This window comes from Bombina bombina, chromosome 6 (genome assembly GCF_027579735.1).
Source record: "Bombina bombina isolate aBomBom1 chromosome 6, aBomBom1.pri, whole genome shotgun sequence".
In the NCBI taxonomy this organism is placed as follows: Eukaryota; Metazoa; Chordata; class Amphibia; order Anura; family Bombinatoridae; genus Bombina; species Bombina bombina.
This window is the reverse complement of record NC_069504.1, coordinates 27119237-27142356: the sequence shown is the minus strand read 5'-3', so window position 1 is coordinate 27142356 and position 23120 is coordinate 27119237. Positions and strand designations below refer to the sequence as shown.

The 23120-nt window shown below is 42.1% G+C and overlaps 1 protein-coding gene across 4 annotated transcripts in view; it reads right to left on the bottom strand.

The window, feature by feature from the left end:
• The window catches only part of TNPO3 (transportin 3), a 403460-nt gene that overhangs the window by 221108 nt on the left and 159232 nt on the right, over positions 1-23120 (bottom strand). For all 4 annotated transcript variants that reach the window (XM_053716333.1, XM_053716334.1, XM_053716336.1 and 1 more), the window contains exon 8: positions 9159-9305. In XM_053716333.1, coding sequence (XP_053572308.1) covers positions 9159-9305 — 147 coding nt within the window. The remainder of the gene's footprint in view (positions 1-9158; positions 9306-23120) is intronic.

The following is a 23120-nucleotide window of genomic DNA, read 5'->3' as shown; positions in this document are numbered from 1 at the left end:
GTGATCAGTCCACGGGTCATCATTACTTCTGGGATATAACTCCTCCCCAACAGGAAATGCAAGAGGATTCACCCAGCAGAGCTGCATATAGCTCCTCCCCTCTACGTCAGTCCCAGTCATTCGACCAAGAAACAACGAGAAAGGAGTAACCAAGGGTGAAGTGGTGACTGGAGTATAATTTAAAAGATATTTACCTGCCTTAAAACAGGGCGGGCCGTGGACTGATCACACAACAGAAGAAAGGAATTTATCAGGTAAGCATAAATTATGTTTTCTTCTGTTATGTGTGATCAGTCCACGGGTCATCATTACTTCTGGGATACCAATACCAAAGCAAAAGTACACGGATGACGGGAGGGATAGGCAGGCTCATTATACAGAAGGAACCACTGCCTGAAGAACCTTTCTCCCAAAAATAGCCTCCGAAGAAGCAAAAGTGTCAAATTTGTAAAATTTGGAAAAAGTATGAAGCGAAGACCAAGTTGCAGCCTTGCAAATCTGTTCAACAGAGGCCTCATTCTTAAAGGCCCAAGTGGAAGCCACAGCTCTAGTGGAGTGAGCTGTAATTCTTTCAGGAGGCTGCTGTCCAGCAGTCTCATAGGCTAAACGTATTATGCTACGAAGCCAAAAAGAGAGAGAGGTAGCAGAAGCTTTTTGACCTCTCCTCTGTCCAGAGTAAACGACAAACAAGGAAGAAGTTTGGCGAAAATCTTTAGTTGCCTGCAAGTAGAACTTGAGGGCACGAACTACATCCAGATTGTGTAAAAGACGTTCCTTCTTTGAAGAAGGATTTGGACACAAGGATGGGACAACAATCTCTTGATTGATGTTCCTGTTAGTGACTACCTTAGGTAAGAACCCAGGTCTAGTACGCAGAACTACCTTGTCTGAGTGAAAAATCAGATAAGGGGAATCACAATGTAAGGCTGATAACTCAGAGACTCTTCGAGCCGAGGAAATAGCCATTAAAAACAGAACTTTCCAAGATAACATTTTTATATCAATGGAATGAAGGGGTTCAAACGGAACACCCTGTAAAACGTTAAGAACTAAGTTTAAACTCCATGGTGGAGCAACAGCTTTAAACACAGGCTTGATCCTAGCTAAAGCCTGACAAAAGGACTGGACGTCTGGATTTTCTGACAGACGTCTGTGTAACAAGATGGACAGAGCTGAAATCTGTCCCTTTAATGAACTAGCTGATAAACCCTTTTCTAAACCTTCTTGTAGAAAAGACAATATCCTAGCGATCCTAACCTTACTCCAGGAGTAACCTTTGGATTCGCACCAGTATAGGTATTTCCGCCATATTTTATGGTAAATCCTTCTGGTAACAGGCTTCCTAGCCTGAATCAGGGTATCAATAACCGACTCAGAAAAACCACGTTTTGATAAAATCAAGCGTTCAATTTCCAAGCAGTCAGCTTCAGAGAAGTTAGATTTTGATGTTTGAATGGACCCTGTATCAGAAGGTCCTGTCTCAGAGGTAGAGACCAAGGCGGACAGGATGACATGTCCACTAGATCTGCATACCAAGTCCTGCGTGGCCAAGCAGGTGCTATTAGAATTACTGATGCTCTCTCCTGTTTGATTTTGGCAATCAATCGAGGAAGCAGCGGGAAGGGTGGAAACACATAAGCCATCCTGAAGTTCCAAGGTGCTGTCAAAGCATCTATCAGAACTGCTCCCGGATCCCTGGATCTGGACCCGTAGCGAGGAAGTTTGGCGTTCTGGCGAGACGCCATGAGATCTATCTCTGGTTTGCCCCAACGTCGAAGTATTTGGGCAAAGACCTCCGGATGAAGTTCCCACTCCCCCGGATGAAGAGTCTGGCGACTCAAGAAATCCGCCTCCCAGTTCTCCACTCCCGGGATGTGGATTGCTGACAGGTGGCAAGAGTGAGACTCTGCCCAGCGAATTATCTTTGATACTTCCATCATTGCTAGGGAGCTTCTTGTCCCTCCCTGATGGTTGATGTAAGCTACAGTCGTGATGTTGTCCGACTGAAACCTGATGAACCCCCGAGTTATTAACTGGGGCCAAGCCAGAAGGGCATTGAGAACTGCTCTCAATTCCAGAATGTTTATTGGAAGGAGACTCTCCTCCTGATTCCATAGTCCCTGAGCCTTCAGAGAATTCCAGACAGCGCCCCAACCTAGTAGGCTGGCGTCTGTTGTTACAATTGTCCAGTCTGGCCTGCTGAATGGCATTCCCCTGGACAGGTGTGGCCGATGAAGCCACCATAGAAGAGAATTTCTGGTCTCTTGATTCAGATTCAGAGTAGGGGACAAATCTGAGTAATCCCCATTCCACTGACTTAGCATGCATAGTTGCAGCGGTCTGAGGTGTAGGCGTGCAAAAGGTACTATGTCCATTGCCGCTACCATTAAGCCGATCACCTCCATGCATTGAGCTACTGACGGGTGTTGAATGGAATGAAGGACGCGGCATGCATTTTGAAGTTTTGTTAACCTGTCTTCTGTCAGGTAAATCTTCATTTCTACAGAATCTATAAGAGTCCCCAAGAATGGAACTCTTGTGAGAGGAAAGAGAGAACTCTTCTTTTCGTTCACTTTCCATCCATGCGACCTTAGAAATGCCAGAACTAACTCTGTATGAGACTTGGCAGTTTGAAAGCTTGAAGCTTGTATTAGAATGTCGTCTAGGTACGGAGCTACCGAAATCCCTCGCGGTCTTAGTACCGCTAGAAGGGCACCCAGAACCTTTGTGAAGATTCTTGGAGCCGTAGCCAATCCGAATGGAAGAGCTACAAACTGGTAGTGCCTGTCTAAGAAGGCAAACCTTAGATACCGGTGATGATCTTTGTGGATCGGTATGTGAAGGTAAGCATCCTTTAAATCCACTGTGGTCATGAACTGACCCTCTTGGATCATGGGTAAAATAGTCCGAATAGTTTCCATTTTGAACGATGGAACTCTTAGGAATTTGTTTAGAGTCTTTAAATCTAAGATTGGCCTGAAAGTTCCCTCTTTTTTGGGAACCACAAACAGGTTTGAGTAGAACCCTTGTCCTTGTTCCGACCACGGAACCGGATGGATCACTCCCATTGTTAACAGATCTTGTACGCAGCGTAGAAACGCTTCTTTCTTTATCTGGTTTGTTGACAACCTTGACAGATGAAATCTCCCTCTTGGGGGAGATAATTTGAAGTCTAGAAGGTATCCCTGAGATATGATCTCTAGTGCCCAGGGATCCTGAACATCTCTTGCCCAGGCCTGGGCGAAGAGAGAGAGTCTGCCCCCTACTAGATCCGGTCCCGGATCGGGGGCTCTCGGTTCATGCTGTCTTTGGGGCAGCAGCAGGTTTCCTGGCCTGCTTGCTTTTGTTCCAGGACTGGTTAGGCTTCCAGCCTTGCCTGTAACGAGCAACAGCTCCTTCCTGTTTTGGTGCAGTGGAGGTTGATGCTGCTCCTGTTTTGAAATTCCGAAAGGGACGAAAATTAGACTGTCTAGCCTTAGCTTTGGCCTTGTCTTGAGGTAGGGCGTGGCCCTTACCTCCCGTAATGTCAGCGATAATTTCTTTCAAACCGGGCCCGAATAAGGACTGCCCCTTGAAAGGTATATTAAGTAATTTGGACTTAGAAGTAACATCAGCTGACCAGGATTTTAGCCACAGTGCCCTGCGTGCCTGTATGGCGAATCCTGAGTTCTTAGCCGTAAGTTTGGTTAAATGTACTACGGCCTCCGAAATGAAAGAATTAGCTAGTTTAAGGACTCTAAGCCTGTCCGTAATGTCGTCTAGCGTAGAGGAACTAAGATTCTCTTCCAGCGACTCAATCCAAAATGCTGCCGCAGCCGTAATCGGCGCGATACATGCAAGGGGTTGTAATATAAAACCTTGTTGAACAAACATTTTCTTAAGGTAACCCTCTAATTTTTTATCCATTGGATCTGAGAAAGCACAGCTATCCTCCACCGGGATAGTGGTACGCTTAGCTAAAGTAGAAACTGCTCCCTCCACCTTGGGGACCGTTTGCCATAAGTCCCGAGTGGTGGCGTCTATTGGAAACATCTTTCTAAATATTGGAGGGGGTGAGAACGGCACACCGGGTCTATCCCACTCCTTAGTAACAATTTCAGTTAGTCTCTTAGGTATAGGAAAAACGTCAGTACTCGCCGGTACCGCAAAGTATTTATCCAACCTACACAGTTTCTCTGGTATTGCAACAGTGTTACAATCGTTGAGAGCTGCTAAGACCTCCCCTAGTAGTACACGGAGGTTCTCCAATTTAAATTTAAAATTTGAAATATCTGAGTCCAATCTGTTTGGATCAGAACCGTCACCCACAGAATGAAGCTCTCCGTCCTCATGCTCTGCGAGCTGTGACGCAGTATCAGACATGGCCCTAGCATTGTCAGCGCACTCTGTTCTCACCCCAGAGTGATCACGCTTGCCTCTTAGTTCAGGTAATTTAGACAAAACTTCAGTCATAACAGTAGCCATATCTTGTAATGTTATCTGTAATGGCCGCCCAGATGTACTAGGCGCCAAAATATCACGCACCTCCCGGGCGGGAGATGCAGGTACTGTCGCGTGAGGCGAGTTAGTCGGCATAACTCTCCCCTCGCTGTTTGGTGAAATTTGTTCACATTGTACAGATTGACTTTTATTTAAAGTAGCATCAATATAGTTAGTACATAAATTTCTATTGGGCTCCACCTTGGCATTGGAACAAATGACACAGATATCTTCCTCTGAGTCAGACATGTTTAACACACTAGCAAAAAACTTACAACTTGGTTATAATCTTTTTTAGCAAAAAACGTACTGTGCCTCAAAGAGGTACTAACGATTAAATGACAGTTGAAATAATGAACTGAAAAACAGTTATTGCATCAAATTTTAAAACAACACAACTTTTAGCAAAGGTTTGTTCCCATTAGTAAAAAACAACACTAATTAAATTTGTACATAAGAAAACAAAACAACGTTTTTTATACACAGTCACTATAAGAATTCTCACAGCTCTGCTGAGAGAATTTACCTCCCTTCAAAGAAGTTTGAAGACCCCTGAGATCTGTCAGAAATGAACCGGATCATGCAGGACATATAAAAGTAGCTGACTGGAATTTTTTGATGCGTAGCAAAGAGCGCCAAAAACGGCCCCTCCCTCTCCCACACAGCAGTGAAGAGAAACGAAACTGTCACAATTAAAGCAAAAAACTGCCAAGTGGAAAATAATGCCCAAACATTTATTCACACAGTACCTCAGCAATGTAAACGATTCTACATTCCAGCAAAAACGTTTAACATGAGAATAGTTATTAAAAGGATTAGTGACCTTAACACAGTAGTTCCGGTGAAATACCATCCCCAGAATACTGAAGTGTATACATACATGTCATTTTAACGGTATGGCAGGCTTTTCTCATCAATTCCATTCAGAAAATAAAAACTGCCACATACCTCAATGCAGATTCATCTGCCCGCTGTCCCCTGATCTGAAGCCTTTACCTCCCTCAGATGGTCGAGAACAGCAATATGATCTTAACGACTCCGGTTAAAATCATAGTAAAAAATCTCTGTCAGATTCTTCCTCAAACTCTGCCAGAGAAGTAATAACACGCTCCGGTGCTATTTTAAAATAACAAACTTTTGATTGAAGTCATAAAAACTAAGTATAATCACCATAGTCCTCTCACACATCCTATCTAGTCGTTGGGTGCAAGAGAATGACTGGGACTGACGTAGAGGGGAGGAGCTATATGCAGCTCTGCTGGGTGAATCCTCTTGCATTTCCTGTTGGGGAGGAGTTATATCCCAGAAGTAATGATGACCCGTGGACTGATCACACATAACAGAAGAAAACTCCTTTTCCTCCAGTGATAGTTGAAATAATAGAATCCAACTGAGAGCCAAATAAATTATTACCTTGGAAAGAAAGCGATAGTAATCTAGATTTAGATGTCATATCAGCATTCCAAGATTTAAGCCACAAAGCTCTTCTAGCTAAAACAGCTAAAGACATGGATCTAACATCAATTTTGATAATATCAAAAATGGCATCACAAATAAAATGATTAGCATGTTGCAGTAAGCGAACAATGCTAGATATGTCAGAATCCAATTCATGTTGCGCTAAATTTTCCAACCAGAAAGTTGATGCAGCCGCAACATCACCCAAAGAAATAGCAGGTCTGAGAAGATGACCTGAATATAAATAGGCCTTCCTTAGATAAGATTCAAGCTTCCTATCTAAAGGATCCTTAAAGGAAGTGCTATCTTCCATAGGAATAGTGGTACGTTTAGCAAGAGTAGAAATAGCCCCATCAACTTTGAAGATTTTTTCCCAAAACTCTATAGATTTTGCTGGTAAAGGATACAATCTCTTAAACCTTGAAGAAGGAATAAAGGAAGTACCTGGCTTATTCCATTCCCTAGAAATCATATCAGAAATAGCCTCAGGAATGGGAAAAACACCTGGGGAAACCACAGGAGGTTTAAAAACAGCATTTAAACGTTTATTAGACTGAACGTCAATAGGACTGGTTACCTCAGTATCCAAAGTAATTAACACTTCTCTTAATAAAGAACGCATATACTCTATTTTAAATAAATAAGTAGATTTGTCAGTGTCAATATCTGAGGAAGGATCTTCTGTTTCAGATAGATCCTCAGCAGAAGAGGATGAATTATTATGTTGTTGGTCATTTGAAATTTCATCAGCTAAATGAGAAGTTTTAAAAGACCTTTTACGTTTATTAGAAGGTGGAAATGCAGACAAAGACTTCATAATAGATTCAGAAACAAATTCTTTAAAATTTACAGGTATATCATGCACATTAGAAGTTGAAGGAACTGCAACTGGCAATGTACTATTACTGATAGAAACACTATCTGCATGTAAAAGTTTATCAAGACAACTATTACAAATGACATTCGGTGGAATAATTTCTACAATTTTACAACAAATGCACTTAGCTTTGGTAGAACCGATGTCAGGCAGCAATGTTCCAGCAGAAACTTCAGAGACAGGATCGGATTGGGACATCTTGCTCAATGTAAAAGAAAAAACATATAAAGCAAAATTATCTATTTCCTTAAATGACAGTTTCAGGAATGGGAAAAAAATGCAAAAGCATAGGCCTCTTGATAGAGAAGAAGCAGGAGGCAAACATGAATGGGGTATTGAAATAATGAAAAAAAATTGGCGCCAAGTATGACGCATAACGTAACGTAAACTTATTTGGCGCCAAAAATGACCGAAAATGACACACTTGCGTCACTAATGACGCTGCCATGTGAAAGGTCTCGGGAAATGACGAAGTTGCGTCATAAACGTATCTTTTCGCGCCAAAAAAAGTTTGCGCCAAAAATGACGCAATAAAGTCTAGCATTTGACGCACCCGCAGGCCTAACACCCGCAATTGCAAAAAGTAGTCAAATTGAAAAAAAGACTAAACCCCAGGTAAGAAATAAATTTCTTAAAGTGTTTACATTCCCAAATATGAAACTGACAGTCTGCAGAAGGAAATATATGAACCTGACTCATTGCAAATTTAAGTATAATACATATATTTAGATTTATATAATTGCATAAAGTGCCAAACCATAGCTGAGAGTGTCTTAAGTAATAAAAACATACTTACCCAAAGACACCCATCCACACATAGCAGATAGCCAAACCAGTACTAAAACAGTTATTAGTAGAGGTAATGGTAAATTGAGAGTATATCGTCGATCTGAAAAGGGAGGTAGGAGATGAATCTCTACGACCGATAACAGAGAACCTATGAAATAGACCCCCGTTAGGGAAATCATTGTATTCAAATAAGTGATACTCCCTTCACGTCCCTCTGACATTCGCTGTATTCTGAGAGGAATCTGGCTTCAACAATGCTGAGAAGCACATATCAACATAGAAATCTTAGCACAAACTTACTTCACCACCTCCATAGGAGGCAAAGTTTGTAAAACTGAATTGTGGGTGTGGTGAGGGGTGTTTTTATAGGCATTTTGAGGTTTGGGAAACTTTACCCCTCCTGGTAGGATTGTATATCCCATATGTCACTAGCTCATGGACTCTTGCCAATTACATGAAAGAAATGGTGCATTAGAACCGCAGGATAATACAGCTTGTAGCGACAAATATGGTGCATTAGTACCGCAGGATAATACAGCTTGTAGCGAAAGATATGGTGCATTAGAACCGCAGGCAAATACAGCTTGTAGCGACAGATATGATGCATTAGAACCGCAGGATAATACAGCTTGTAGCAGCAGATATGATGCATTAGAACCGCAGGATAATGAAGCTTGTAGCGACAGATATGGTGCATTAGAACCGCAGAATACAGCTTGTAGCGACAGATATGGTGCATTAGAACCGCAGGATAATTCAGCTTGTAGCGACAGATATGGTGCATTAGAACCGCAGGATAATACAGCTTGTAGCGACAGATATGGTGCATTAGAACCGCAGGATAATACAGCTTGTAGCGACAGATATGGTGCATTAGAACCGCAGGCTAATACAGCTTGTAGCGACAGATATGGTGCATTAGAACCGCAGGCTAATACAGCTTGTAGCGACAGATACAGTGCATTAGAACCGCAGGCTAATACAGCTTGTAGCGACAGATATGGTGCATTAGTACCGCAGGATAATACAGCTTATAGCGACAGATATGGTGCATTAGAACCGCAGGATAATACAGCTTGTAGCGACAGATATGGTGCATTATTAATGGACTGCTACAAACTGCATGCGACTTTAAATTTTGGTTTAGCAAACAATGGGAACACCCAGGTGCCCACATTGTAAGACACAAAGGGGCATTGTCATCAAGATCCCTTATTGAAGAAGTAGAATAACTTTCCCCAGGTTATCAGGTAACCGGCTCCCTCCTTGTCCTACTGTCATTCAGAACTGAGGAAATGGGTTAACACGCCAATCAGCCTCACACATTCACAGTTTGCCTTCACTTTCCTCTAACAATCGTTAGTGTTTTTGTTGCAGTCACCGAAACACTGTCCCTTTATCTGCAGATTTTACTCTAACTCAAAACTTTTTAATAAATCATTTGTGCTGAATAAAGGAAGCAAGTTCCTGCAAACACAAAACAATACACATGATCTGCAGAGCTTCTTCCCTGACCTAAACACCATTAGAGCATCGATCAAGGGCTTAGACTTACATGATCTGGATCAAGCTGGCAGTGACGGGCTAAGGCATGGAGAAGCCTCTGGATGTACGGTTTAAAGATCCCATGAAGTACATTTTCGCTAGTTTTATAAAGATGCTCTCCCAGTCGGTACCAGAAGTTAAAGGAGATTTCTACTACCTGAAGAAATGAGAGAGCGCAATTAATTATGGGGGATCTCAGTAAAAACATAAATGTATGCTTACCTGATAAATTTATTTCTTTGACACGGTGAGTCCACGGAATCATCAATTACTGTTGGGAATATCACTCCTGGCCAGCAGGAGGAGTCAAAGAGCACCACAGCCAAGTTGTTAAGTATCACGCCCCTTCCCACAAACCCCAGTCATTCGACCGAAGGAAAGGAGAGAAAGGAAATAACACAAGGTGCAGAGGTGCCGGAGGTTTACATAACAAAAAACTGTCTAACAAACAGGGAGGGCCGTGGACTCACCGTGTCAAGAAATAAACTCATCAGGTAAGCATAAATTTTATTTTCTTTCTAATGACACGGTGAGTCCACGGAATCACTAACTGTTGGGAATCAATACCCAAGCTAGAGGACACTGATGATACGGGAGGGCAAGACAGGTAACCTAAAACGAAGTCACCACTGCTTGAAGAACCTTTTCCAAAAGAAACCTCAGTCGAGGCAAAAGAAAACATCTTGAAAGGCCTGAAAGGTTTACACCATCACCCGAACGTGGATCCGGACCTTCTTCTTGCAAGCCCAGCCACTAAACCACAACAGAACATTCAACTCTATAGAATTTAGAAAAATTGTATAACCAAGACCAAGTTGCAGCCTTACAAATATGTTATACAGAGGCTTCATTCTTGAAGGCCCAAGAAAAAGACACGCCCTGGTGGAAAGAGGAGAGAGAGAGAGAGAGAGAGAGAGAAAGAAAGAAAGAAAGAAAGAAAGAGAGAGAGAGAGAGAGAGAGAGAGAGAGAGAGAGAGAGAGAGAGAGAAAGAGAGAGAGAGAGAGAGAGAGAGAGAGAGAAAACATAATTTATGCTTATCTGATAAATTTATTTCTCTTGTAGTGTATCCAGTCCACGGATCATCCATTACTTGTGGGATATTCTCCTTCCCAACAGGAAGTTGCAAGAGGATCACCCACAGCAGAGCTGCTATATAGCTCCTCCCCTCACTGCCATATCCAGTCATTCGACCGAAACAAGCCGAGAAAGGAGAAACCATAGGGTGCAGTGGTGACTGTAGTTTAATTAAAATTTAGACCTGCCTGAAAAGGACAGGGCGGGCCGTGGACTGGATACACTACAAGAGAAATAAATTTATCAGGTAAGCATAAATTATGTTTTCTCCTGTTAAGTGTAGTCAGTCCACGGATCATCCATTACTTGTGGGATACCAATACCAAAGCTAAAGTACACGGATGATGGGAGGGACAAGGCAGGAACTTAAACAGAAGGAACCACTGCCTGTAGAACCTTTCTCCCAAAAACAGCCTCCGAAAAAGCAAAAAGTATCAAATTTGTAAAATTTGGAAAAAAGTATGAAGGGAAGACCAAGTTGCAGCCTTGCAAATCTGTTCAACAGAGGCCTCATTTTTAAAGGCCCAGGTGGAAGCCACAGCTCTAGTAGAATGAGCTGTAATCCTTTCAGGAGGCTGCTGTCCAGCAGTCTCATAGGCTAAACGGATTATACTCCGAAGCCAAAAAGAAAGAGAGGTTGCAGAGGCCTTCTGACCTATCCTCTGTCCAGAGTAAACAACAAACAGGTTAGATGTTTGGCGAAAATCTTTAGTAGCCTGTAAGTAAAACTTCAAGGGACGGACTACGTCTAGATTATGCAAAAGACGTTCCTTCTTTGAAGTAAAAACCTAATCACTGAAGGGGGCGCTCAAGATGCAGTATAATCATTAATCTAGAACAAAAGTATATATGATGGGGCAATGTTAAGCTATCATAGATGAGTATATACACAATAAAGGCAGAAAACAGTAAATTCTTAGATACTGTAGTGAAAATACACTTGCAATTGTGAAAAATTAGACAGTCCTTTATATGTTCTTCAAAGGATAATGATTGCTGTAGCGGCTGCCTCCTCCTCACTGGATGGTCCAGGTGGTACTATATAAGATAAAACAGAATGGAGGGGCGCCTCATGTGTGGTATCAACTATTAATTAACAACGAGTCACAGAACTATTGCCAAATGGGTACTCACAAATTTGGAGAGCACACTTATTTGCTGGTAGGGGCGGGCTGCAGAATTAGAAAGGTGTGACAGCTCACCCACTTGAAGGCGCTCTTGGCGTAAGATGGTGGTGCTATAAGGGAGACAAGAAATACGGGCACCACATGTGCAGACTATTAATGGTACAACCACAACAGATTCCTTAATGTGGAGGGTACTCACATATTCCCAGAGCACACCAATGTGCTTGTAGAAGCAGGCTGCAGATTGGTAGAGGTGTGGCAGCTCACCCAAACTCTAGGTATCTTGATATTTGTATAATAATGTGTTCCCTCAGGTGCTGGGCTGGTCTCTCATAGGTGAACAATGGCAGATGGTGGGTAGAAATGAATCCACTCAAAGGATAAAAGATATATCCAAATTTATTTAAAAAAGCATAAGAGTTTAAAAACAACAGCACGATTGCTGATGAGAGTGGATAACAGGGTGTCCAATAATCACCCAATCATGCAACGCGTTTCACGGTGCAGACCGTTTCATCAGGCATAAAAAATCATAATAAATCATGCTACCCTTCACTGCCTTATATACCTCACTAATGAACAGAACAAAAACAGAATTTATGCTTACCTGATAAATTACTTTCTCCAACGGTGTGTCCGGTCCACGGCGTCATCCTTACTTGTGGGATATTCTCTTCCCCAACAGGAAATGGCAAAGAGCCCAGCAAAGCTGGTCACATGATCCCTCCTAGGCTCCGCCTACCCCAGTCATTCGACCGACGTACAGGAGGAAATATGCATAGGAGAAACCATATGATACCGTGGTGACTGTAGTTAGAGAAAATAATTCATCAGACCTGATTAAAAAAACCAGGGCGGGCCGTGGACCGGACACACCGTTGGAGAAAGTAATTTATCAGGTAAGCATAAATTGTTTTCTCCAACATAGGTGTGTCCGGTCCACGGCGTCATCCTTACTTGTGGGAACCAATACCAAAGCTTTAGGACACGGATGAAGGGAGGGAGCAAATCAGGTCACCTAAATGGAAGGCACCACGGCTTGCAAAACCTTTCTCCCAAAAATAGCCTCTGAAGAAGCAAAAGTATCAAATTTGTAAAATTTGGCAAAAGTGTGCAGTGAAGACCAAGTCGCTGCCTTACATATCTGGTCAACAGAAGCCTCGTTCTTGAAGGCCCATGTGGAAGCCACAGCCCTAGTGGAATGAGCTGTGATTCTTTCAGGAGGCTGCCGTCCGGCAGTCTCATAAGCCAATCAGATAATGCTTTTAAGCCAAAAAGAAAGAGAGGTAGAAGTTGCTTTTTGACCTCTCCTTTTACCAGAATAAACAACAAACAAAGAAGATGTTTGTCTGAAATCTTTAGTGGCCTCTAAATAGAATTTTAGAGCACGGACTACGTCCAAATTGTGTAACAAACGTTCCTTCTTTGAAACTGGATTCGGACACAAAGAAGGTACAACTATCTCCTGGTTAATATTTTTGTTGGAAACCACTTTCGGAAGAAAACCAGGCTTAGTACGCAAAACCACCTTATCTGCATGGAACACCAGATAGGGCGGAGAACACTGCAGAGCAGATAACTCAGAAACTCTTCTAGCAGAAGAAATAGCAACCAAAAACAAAACTTTCCAAGATAATAACTTAATATCTACGGAATGTAAGGGTTCAAACGGAACCCCTTGAAGAACTGAAAGAACTAGATTAAGACTCCAGGGAGGAGTCAAAGGTCTGTAAACAGGCTTGATTCTAACCAGAGCCTGAACAAACGCTTGAACGTCTGGCACAGCTGCCAGCCTTTTGTGAAGTAAAACAGATAAAGCAGAGATCTGTCCCTTCAGAGAACTTGCAGATAATCCTTTCTCCAAACCTTCTTGTAGAAAGGATAGAATCTTAGGAATTTTTATCTTGTTCCATGGGAATCCTTTAGATTCACACCAACAGATATATTTTTTCCATATCTTATGGTAAATTTTTCTAGTTACAGGCTTTCTAGCCTGAATCAGAGTATCTATTACAGAATCTGAAAACCCACGCTTTGATAAAATCAAGTGTTCAATCTCCAAGCAGTCAGTTGGAGGGAAACCAGATTCGGATGTACGAATGGACCTTGAACAAGAAGGTCCTGTCTCAAAGGTAGCTTCCATGGTGGAGCCGATGACATATTCACCAGGTCTGCATACCAAGTCCTGCGTGGCCACGCAGGAGCTATCAAGATCACCGAAGCCCTCTCCTGATTGATCCTGGCTACCAGCCTGGGAATGATGGGAAACGGTGGGAATACATAAGCTAGGTTGAAGGTCCAAGGTGCTACTAGTGCATCTACTAGAGTCGCCTTGGGATCCCTGGATCTGGACCCGTAACAAGGAACCTTGAAGTTCTGACGAGAGGCCATCAGATCCATGTCTGGAATGCCCCATAATCGAGTTATTTGGGCAAAGATTTCCGGATGGAGTTCCCACTCCCCCGGATGGAATGTCTGACGACTCAGAAAATCCGCTTCCCAATTTTCCACTCCTGGGACGTGGATTGCCGACAAGTGGCAGGAGTGATCCTCCGCCCATTGAATTATCTTGGTCACTTCCTCCATCGCCAGGGAACTCCTTGTTCCCCCCTGATGGTTGATATATGCAACTGTCGTCATGTTGTCTGATTGAAACCTTATGAATTTGGCCTTTGCTAGATGAGGCCAAGCTTTGAGAGCATTGAATATCGCTCTCAGTTCCAGAATGTTTATCGGGAGAAGAGATTCTTCCCGAGACCATAGACCCTGAGCTTTCAGGGGTTCCCAGACCGCGCCCCAGCCAACCAGACATGCGTCGGTCGTGACAATGACCCACTCTGGTCTGCGGAAGCTCATTCCCTGTGACAGGTTGTCCAGGATCAGCCACCAACGGAGTGAATCTCTGGTCCTTTGATCTACTTGAATCGTCAGAGACAAGTCTGTATAATCCCCATTCCACTGTTGTAATGGTCTTAGATGAATTCGTGCAAAAGGAACTATGTCCATTGCTGCAACCATCAATCCTATTACTTCCATGCACTGCGCTATGGAAGGATGAAGAACAGAATGAAGTACTTGACAAGAGCTTAGAAGTTTTGATTTTCTGACCTCTGTCAGAAAAATCCTCATTTCTAAGGAGTCTATTATTGTTCCCAAGAAGGGAACTCTTGTTGACGGGGACAGAGAACTTTTTTCTATGTTCACTTTCCATCCGTGAGATCTGAGAAAGGCTAGGACGATGTCCGTATGAGCCTTTGCTTTTGACAGAGACGACGCTTGAATCAGGATGTCGTCCAAGTACGGTACTACTGCAATGCCCCTTGGTCTTAGAACCGCTAGAAGGGACCCTAGTACCTTTGTGAAAATTCTCGGAGCAGTGGCTAATCCGAATGGAAGTGCCACAAACTGGTAATGCTTGTCCAGAAAAGCGAACCTTAGGAACTGATGATGTTCCTTGTGGATAGGAATATGTAGGTACGCATCCTTTAAATCCACCGTGGTCATAAATTGACCTTCCTGGATGGTAGGAAGGATCGTTCGAATGGTTTCCATTTTGAACGATGGAACCCTGAGAAATTTGTTTAGGATCTTGAGATCTAAAATTGGTCTGAATGTTCCCTCTTTTTTGGGAACTATGAACAGGTTGGAGTAAAACCCCATCCCTTGTTCTCCTACCAAGATTATAATAACTATTAAGAGTTATAATCTGCCAAATATGCCTAGCAAAGTAATCGTTTTAGCCCAGAAAAATGTCTACCAGTTATTTAAGCCCTTATAAAGCCCTTTATTCTTTTACTTAATCTAAGAAAATGGCTTACCGGTCCCCATAGGGGAAATGACAGCCTTCCAGCATTACAAAGTCTTGTTAGAAATGTGGCCAGTCATACCTCAGGCAGAAAAGTCTGCCAACTGCTTCCCCCAACTGAAGTTACTTCATCTAAACAGTCCTGTGTGGAAACAGCAATCGATTTTAGTAACGTCTGCTAAAATCATCTTCCTCTTACAAACAGAAATCTTCATCTTTTTTCTGTTTCAGAGTAAATAGTACATACCAGCACTATTTTAAAATAACAAACACTTGATTGAAGGATAAAAACTACATTTAAACACCAAAAAACTCTTAGCCATCTCCGTGGAGATGTTGCCTGTGCAACGGCAAAGAGAATGACTGGGGTAGGCGGAGCCTAGGAGGGATCATGTGACCAGCTTTGCTGGGCTCTTTGCCATTTCCTGTTGGGGAAGAGAATATCCCACAAGTAAGGATGACGCCGTGGACCGGACACACCTATGTTGGAGAAACACCTCTTTTTGCTGGAGAATGATTGATGTGGTACAACTGTGTGGGTTAGTCCAAATCACTGGCCTAGAGGTGAAAAATCCCTCTTGACTCTGTAAACACTCACCTATGTTTGCATTTATTAATCTATTCTCTGCAGTACAATTATCTGGTGGAATAAACTTCATAACTAATCATTGTTATTAAAAAGCTCCAAACTGGTGAACATGTAAATAGGTTCCCTTACTGGGATAGATGATCCCTCCCACCCCTTTTATTTTACACATTTGAGGTGGTATAACCCTTCCAAAGATATTTTGGGAGTCTGTATTTGACAACACTATGTAATGAAAAGTTATATCGAAATTCGTGTCAATTTAAATGTTTACTTCAATTTGTCTAGTTTAAACTACTAGTAGCAACTAAAACTGTATAATTCCTACTTTGTTATGAACACATACAGATCGTGTAGCGGTTCTATGTTGTTATTTACTAGCCTGAACACTCTTATTCTATTGGTCAAAGTAGCCGCGTGACGTGGAGGCCAACCGCCACCACCCACTTGTTACCCAGAACCAGTAGTTGTTCATATTGTCATTTGACAGGGTGCCGTCTATGATAGACGCCCCCTGAGTCTCTAAGATTTGACAGTCTGCTTTGAAGCCATCTCAGTGGTCCACTGACCGAACATGATGGCTAGAGTTCCGTTTACAAGACCCAATCGCAACAGCCAAAAAGCCCTTCTTATAGAAGTATAGAGATCGTCAGCCTCGCAACCGTAGTTGCGGAAATATCTGATTTGTATGCAATGATAACCCAACCGAGGACCTGCTTACAGTTTTCCTCAAAAGTGGGTGTGTGTGTAGCCTGGCCAATCACTTTCTTAATCCGGATTGCAGTTTTCCTCAAAAGTGGGCGTGTGTAAACTAGCCAATCACTCTCTTAGTGCAAATTAGTTTGTGATTGGCTGACATGTCAGTATGTGCATAGCGATTGTTGCGATACTCGCAACAGTGTCACTCTAGTTCTTTATTGTAGAGTGTGTTATATTGTTTGTATGGATCGGGAGTAAGTGATTTTCCTTTTTTACTACGTGTGTGTTACAATATTATTGTCGTTTCTCAAACCGCTATATAATGAACTTTGTGTCTTGTGTTTCTATTCGCTGGCATTTATTTCATTCTCTGGCTAATTGCCTACCAAAATCTTTATATAATACAATACATGGTCTAACTTGACCAAATGACATTTCTAAATTCTTATTAAGTTTACAAGTGAGTATATTCCTAATAACTGGTATATGTCCAGGAGGATATATCCAGGGGGATATAATTGATTCCAAAAAAACGCAAGTTGCGTTATGCAATGTAGGATAAAGGATGATAGACTAAACCTATAAAGTGAAATGTGAGGTGTAGTGAATGTGTATGGAATGTCATCATGCTGGAATAATGGGGAAAATGGGGGGGAAATACTGGAGTGAGAAAAAAGATAACTTAGTTAACGAATTAATAAAATGGACTAGAGGGAAGATTCATCTGTGAGAGGTTGAACGGGAAATATCTTAATATAATAATGGATTGTAATCTAATCTCATAGTGATACTCATGAAAAACTTATAGTGATTGATTTATAGTGATAATCTGGAAGATCTTGGTAGGAAAGAAAAATCTATTAAAAAGATAATTGGATAGAAAATCTATCACGGGGATATCGTAATAATGGGTGCCAGGACCGGGGAACAATAGTAATAGACAATATAGAGAATAGTAGATAGTAAGACTAAAGGGGTGACTAAAGTGTATGTAGGGGTGAACTAAACTAAAAGGCTGCCAAATCAATAACTTCATTTAAGCCGGAGGGAAACAGAGACTGGAATTTATAAATCCAATATGTTTCCCTCTGGCGTAGACGGGTGTACCTATTATAACCTATTTTGTGGGGGATGTGTTCGAGTGGAGTGATAGAAAAGGTGTGTTGATGTCCATAATGTTGGATGGTGCTGTGTCTTGAAATACTATGTTTGAGTGATTGTTTTTTGATATTTCTTAAGTGCTCACTCCATCTCGTGCGTATCTTCCTGCAGGTGCGGCCCAAATATTGAAGGCCACATCTGCAGGTCAATACGTAAATAACAATCTGTGCCACAATCTATCCTATTTTTGATGGTAAATACTTCCCCTGTCGTATGACATTTCACAGATGTTTGTCCATGTGTTATATACCTACACATATGGCAACGTGATTTGTTAACCTAAAAGCTCCTATCTTAAAATTCTTGTTTATATTAAGTGTGGGCTGATGTATACGATTTCTCTTGGAAATCACAACTTTACTTGGGGCCAGTTTCTGTTTCAGGGTCGGTGCTCTTCGGAATACTACACGTGGATTCCTGGTGATACTATGTTTCAGAATTGGGTCTTTCATTATAATAGGCCAGTGTTTTTTCAAAGTTTTCTTTATATAGGTGTGTTGTGAATTAAATTGTGTAATGAAAAGTGGGAAACATATTGGATTTATAAATTCCAGTCTCTGTTTCCCTCCGGCTAAAATGAAGTTATTGATTTGGCAGCCTTTTAGTTTAGTTCACCCCTACATACACTTTAGTCACCCCTTTAGTCTTACTATCTACTATTCTCTATATTGTCTATTACTATTGTTCCCCGATCCTGGCACCCATTATTACGATATCCCCGTGATAGATTTTCTATCCAATTATCTTTTTAATAGATTTTTCTTTTTCCTACCAAGATCTTCCAGATTATCACTATAAATCCATCACTATAAGTTTTTCACGAGTATCACTATGAGATTAGATTACAATCCATTATTATATTAAGATATTTCCCGTTCAACCTCTCACAGATGAATCTTCCCTCTAGTCCATTTTATTAATTCGTTAACTAAGTTATCTTTTTTCTCACTCCAGTATTTCCCCCCCATTTTCCCCATTATTCCAGCATGATGACATTCCATACACATTCACTACACCTCACATTTCACTATATAGGTTTAGTCTATCATCCTTTATCCTACAATTGCATAACGCAACTTGCGTTTTTTTGGAATCAATTATATCCCCCTGGATATATCCTCCTGGACATATACCAGTTATTAGGAATATACTCACTTGTAAACTTAATAAGAATTTAGAAATGTCATTTGGTCAAGTTAGGCCATGTATTGTATTATATAAAGATTTTGGTAGGCAATTAGCCAGAGAATGAAATAAATGCCAGCGAATAGAAACACAAGACACAAAGTTCATTATATAGCGGTTTGAGAAACGACAATAATATTGTAACACACACGTAGTAAAAAAGGAAAATCACTTACTCCCGATCCATACAAACAATATAACACACTCTACAATAAAGAACTAGAGTGACACTGCTGCGAGTATCGCAACAATCGCTATGCACATACTGACATGTCAGCCAATCAAACTAATTTGCACTAAGAGAGTGATTGGCTAGTTTACACACGCCCACTTTTGAGGAAAACTGCAATCCGGATTAAGAAAGTGATTGGCCAGGCTACACACACACCCACTTTTGAGGAAAACTGTAAGCAGGTCCTCGGTTGGGTTATCATTGCATACAAATCAGATATTTCCGCAACTACGGTTGCGAGGCTGACGATCTCTATACTTCTATAAGAAGGGCTTTTTGGCTGTTGCGATTGGGTCTTGTAAACGGAACTCTAGCCATCATGTTCGGTCAGTGGACCACTGAGATGGCTTCAAAGCAGACTGTCAAATCTTAGAGACTCAGGGGGCGTCTATCATAGACGGCACCCTGTCAAATGACAATATGAACAACTACTGGTTCTGGGTAACAAGTGGGTGGTGGCGGTCGGCCTCCACGTCACGCGGCCACTTTGACCAATAGAATAAGAGTGTTCAGGCTAGTAAATAACATAGAACCGCTACACGATCTGTATGTGTTCATAACAAAGTAGGAATTATACAGTTTTAGTTGCTACTAGTAGTTTAAACTAGACAAATTGAAGTAAACATTTAAATTGACACGAATTTCGATATAACTTTTCATTACATAGTGTTGTCAAATACAGACTCCCAAAATATCTTTGGAAGGGTTATACCACCTCAAATGTGTAAAATAAAAGGGGTGGGAGGGATCATCTATCCCAGTAAGGGAACCTATTTACATGTTCACCAGTTTGGAGCTTTTTAATAACAATGATTAGTTATGAAGTTTATTCCACCAGATAATTGTACTGCAGAGAATAGATTAATAAACGCAAACATAGGTGAGTGTTTACAGAGTCAAGAGGGATTTTTCACCTCTAGGCCAGTGATTTGGACTAACCCACACAGTTGTACCACATCAATCATTCTCCAGCAAAAAGGTGTTTTGTTCTGTTCATTAGTGAGGTATATAAGGCAGTGAAGGGTAGCATGATTTATTATGATTTTTTATGCCTGATGAAATGGTCTGTGCACCGTGAAACGCGTTGCATGATTGGGTGATTATTGGACACCCTGTTATCCACTCTCATCAGCAATCATTGTGCTGTTTTTAAGCTTTTATGCTTTTTTAAATAAATTTGGATATATCTTTTATCCTTTGAGTGGATTCATTTCTACCCACCATCTGCCATTGTTCACCTATGAGAGACCAGCCCAGCACCTGAGGGAACACATTATCATACAAATATCAAGATACCTAGAGTTTGGGTGAGCTGCCACACCTCTACCAATCTGCAGCCTGCTTCTACAAGCACATTGGTGTGCTCTGGGAATATGTGAGTACCCTCCACATTAAGGAATCTGTTGTGGTTGTACCATTAATAGTCTGCACATGTGGTGCCCGTATTTCTTGTCTCCCTTATAGCACCACCATCTTACGCCAAGAGCGCCTTCAAGTGGGTGAGCTGTCACACCATTCTAATTCTGCAGCCCGCCCCTACCAGCACATAAGTGTGCTCTCCAAATTTGTGAGTACCCATTTGGCAATAGTTCTGTGACTCGTTAATTAATAGATGATACCACACATGAGGCGCCCCTCCATTCTGTTTTATCTTATATAGTTCCTTCTTTGAAGAAGGATTAGGACATAATGATGGAACAACAATCTCTTGATTGATATTCTTGTTAGAAACCACCTTAGGTAAAAACCCAGGTTTTGTACGCAGAACAACTTTATCTGAATGAAAGATCAGATAAGGAGAATCACAATGTAAGGCAGATAACGCCGAGACTCTTCGAGCCGAGGAAATAGCCATCAGAAAAAGAACTTTCCATGAAAGAAGTTTGATATCAATAGAATGAAGGGGTTCAAACGGAACCCCTTGAAGAACTTTAAGAACCAAGTTTAAGCTCCATGGAGAAGCAACAGGTTTAAACACAGGCTTAATTCTAACTAAAGAATGACAAAATGCCTGAACGTCTGGAACATCTGCCAGACGCTTGTGTAAAAGAATAGACAGAGCAGAAATCTGTCCCTTTAAAGAACTAGCTGATAATCCTTTGTCCAAACCCTCTTGGAGGAAGGACAATAACATAGGAATCCTAACCCTACTCCATGAGTAATTCTTGGATTCACCCCAATGAAGATATTTACGCCATATCTTGTGGTAAATTTTCCTGGTGACAGGCTTTCATGCCTGTATTAAGGTATCAATTACTGAATCTGAGAAGCCACGCTTTGATAGGATCAAGCGTTCAATCTCCATGCAGTCAGTCTCAGAGAAAGTAGATTCGGATGATTGAAAGGACCTTGTATTAGAAGGTCTTGTCTCAGAGGCAGAGTCCATGGTGGAAAGGATGACATGTCCACTAGGTCTGCATACCAGGTCCTGCGTGGCCACGCAGGCGCTATCAATATCACCAATGCTCTTTCCTGTTTGATTTTGGCAATCAGACGAGGGAGCAGAGGAAACAGTGGAAACACATAAGCCAGGTTGAAGAACCAAGGCGCTGCTAGAGCATCTATCAGTGCCGCTTCTGGGTCCCTGGACCCGTAACAAGGAAGCTTGGCGTTCTGGCGAGACGCCATTAGATCCAATTCTGGTTTGCCCCAACGGAGAACCAATTGAGCAAACACCTCCGGATGGAGTTCCCATTCCCCCGGATGAAAAGTCTGACGACTTAGAAAATCCGCCTCCCAGTTCTCAACACCTGGGATATGGATCGCTGACAGGTGGCAAGAGTGAGTCTCTGCCCAGCAAATTATCTTGGAGACTTCTGACATCGCTAGGGAACTCCTGGTTCCCCCTTGATGGTTGATGTAAGCCACAGTCGTGATGTTGTCCGACTGAAATCTGATGAACCTCAGTGTTGCTAGCTGAGGCCAAGCCAGAAGAGCATTGAATATTGCTCTTAACGCCAGAATATTTATTGGGAGGAGTTTCTCCTCCTGAGTCTATGAACCCTGAGCCTTCAGGGAGTTCCAGACTGCACCCCAACCTAGAAGGCTGGCATCTGTTGTTACAATTGTCCAATCTGGTCTGCTAAAGGTCATACCCTTTGACAGATGGGCCCGAGATAACCACCAGAGAAGAGAATCTCTGGTTTCCTGATCCAGATTTAGTAGAGGGGACAAATCTGTGTAATCCCCATTCCACTGACTGAGCATGCATAATTGCAGCGGTCTGAGATGCAGGCGCGCAAATGGCACTTTGTCCATCGCCGCTACCATTAAGCCGATTACTTCCATGCACTGAGCCACCGTTGGGCGCGGAATGGAGTGAAGAACACGGCAAGCATTTAGAAGTTTTGATAACCTGGACTCCGTCAGGTAAATTTTCATTTCTACAGAATCTATTAGAGTCCCTAGGAAGGAAACCCTCATGAGAGGAGATAGAGAACTCTTTTCTTCGTTCACTTTCCACCCATGCGACCTCAGGAATGCCAGAACTATCTCTGTATGAGATTTGGCAATTTGAAAGCTTGACGCCTGTATCAGGATATCGTCCAGGTAAGGAGCCACCGCTATGCCTCGCGGTCTTAGGACCGCCAGAAGTGAGCCCAGAACCTTTGTAAAAATTCTTGGGGCTGTAGCCAACCCGAATGGAAGAGCTACAAATTGGTAATGCCTGTCTAGAAAGGCAAACCTCAGGAACTGATGATGATTCTTGTGAATCGGAATGTGAAGGTAGGCATCCTTTAAGTACACTGTGGTCATGTACTGACCCTCTTGGATCATGGGTAAAATGGTTCGAATAGTTTCCATCTTGAATGACGGAACTCTGAGGAATTTGTTTAGGATCTTTAAATCCAAAATTGGTCTGAAGGTTCCCTCTTTTTTGGGAACCACAGATTTGAATAAAACCCCTGTCCTTGTTCCGTCCGCGGAACTGGATGGATCACTCCCATTACAAGGAGATCTTGTACGCAGCTTAGGAATGCCTCTTTCTTTATCTGGTTTGCAGATAATCTTGAAAGGTGAAATCTCCCTTGTGGAGGAGAAGCTTTGAAGTCCAGAAGATATCCCTGAGATATGATCTCCAACGCCCAGGGATCCTGAACAT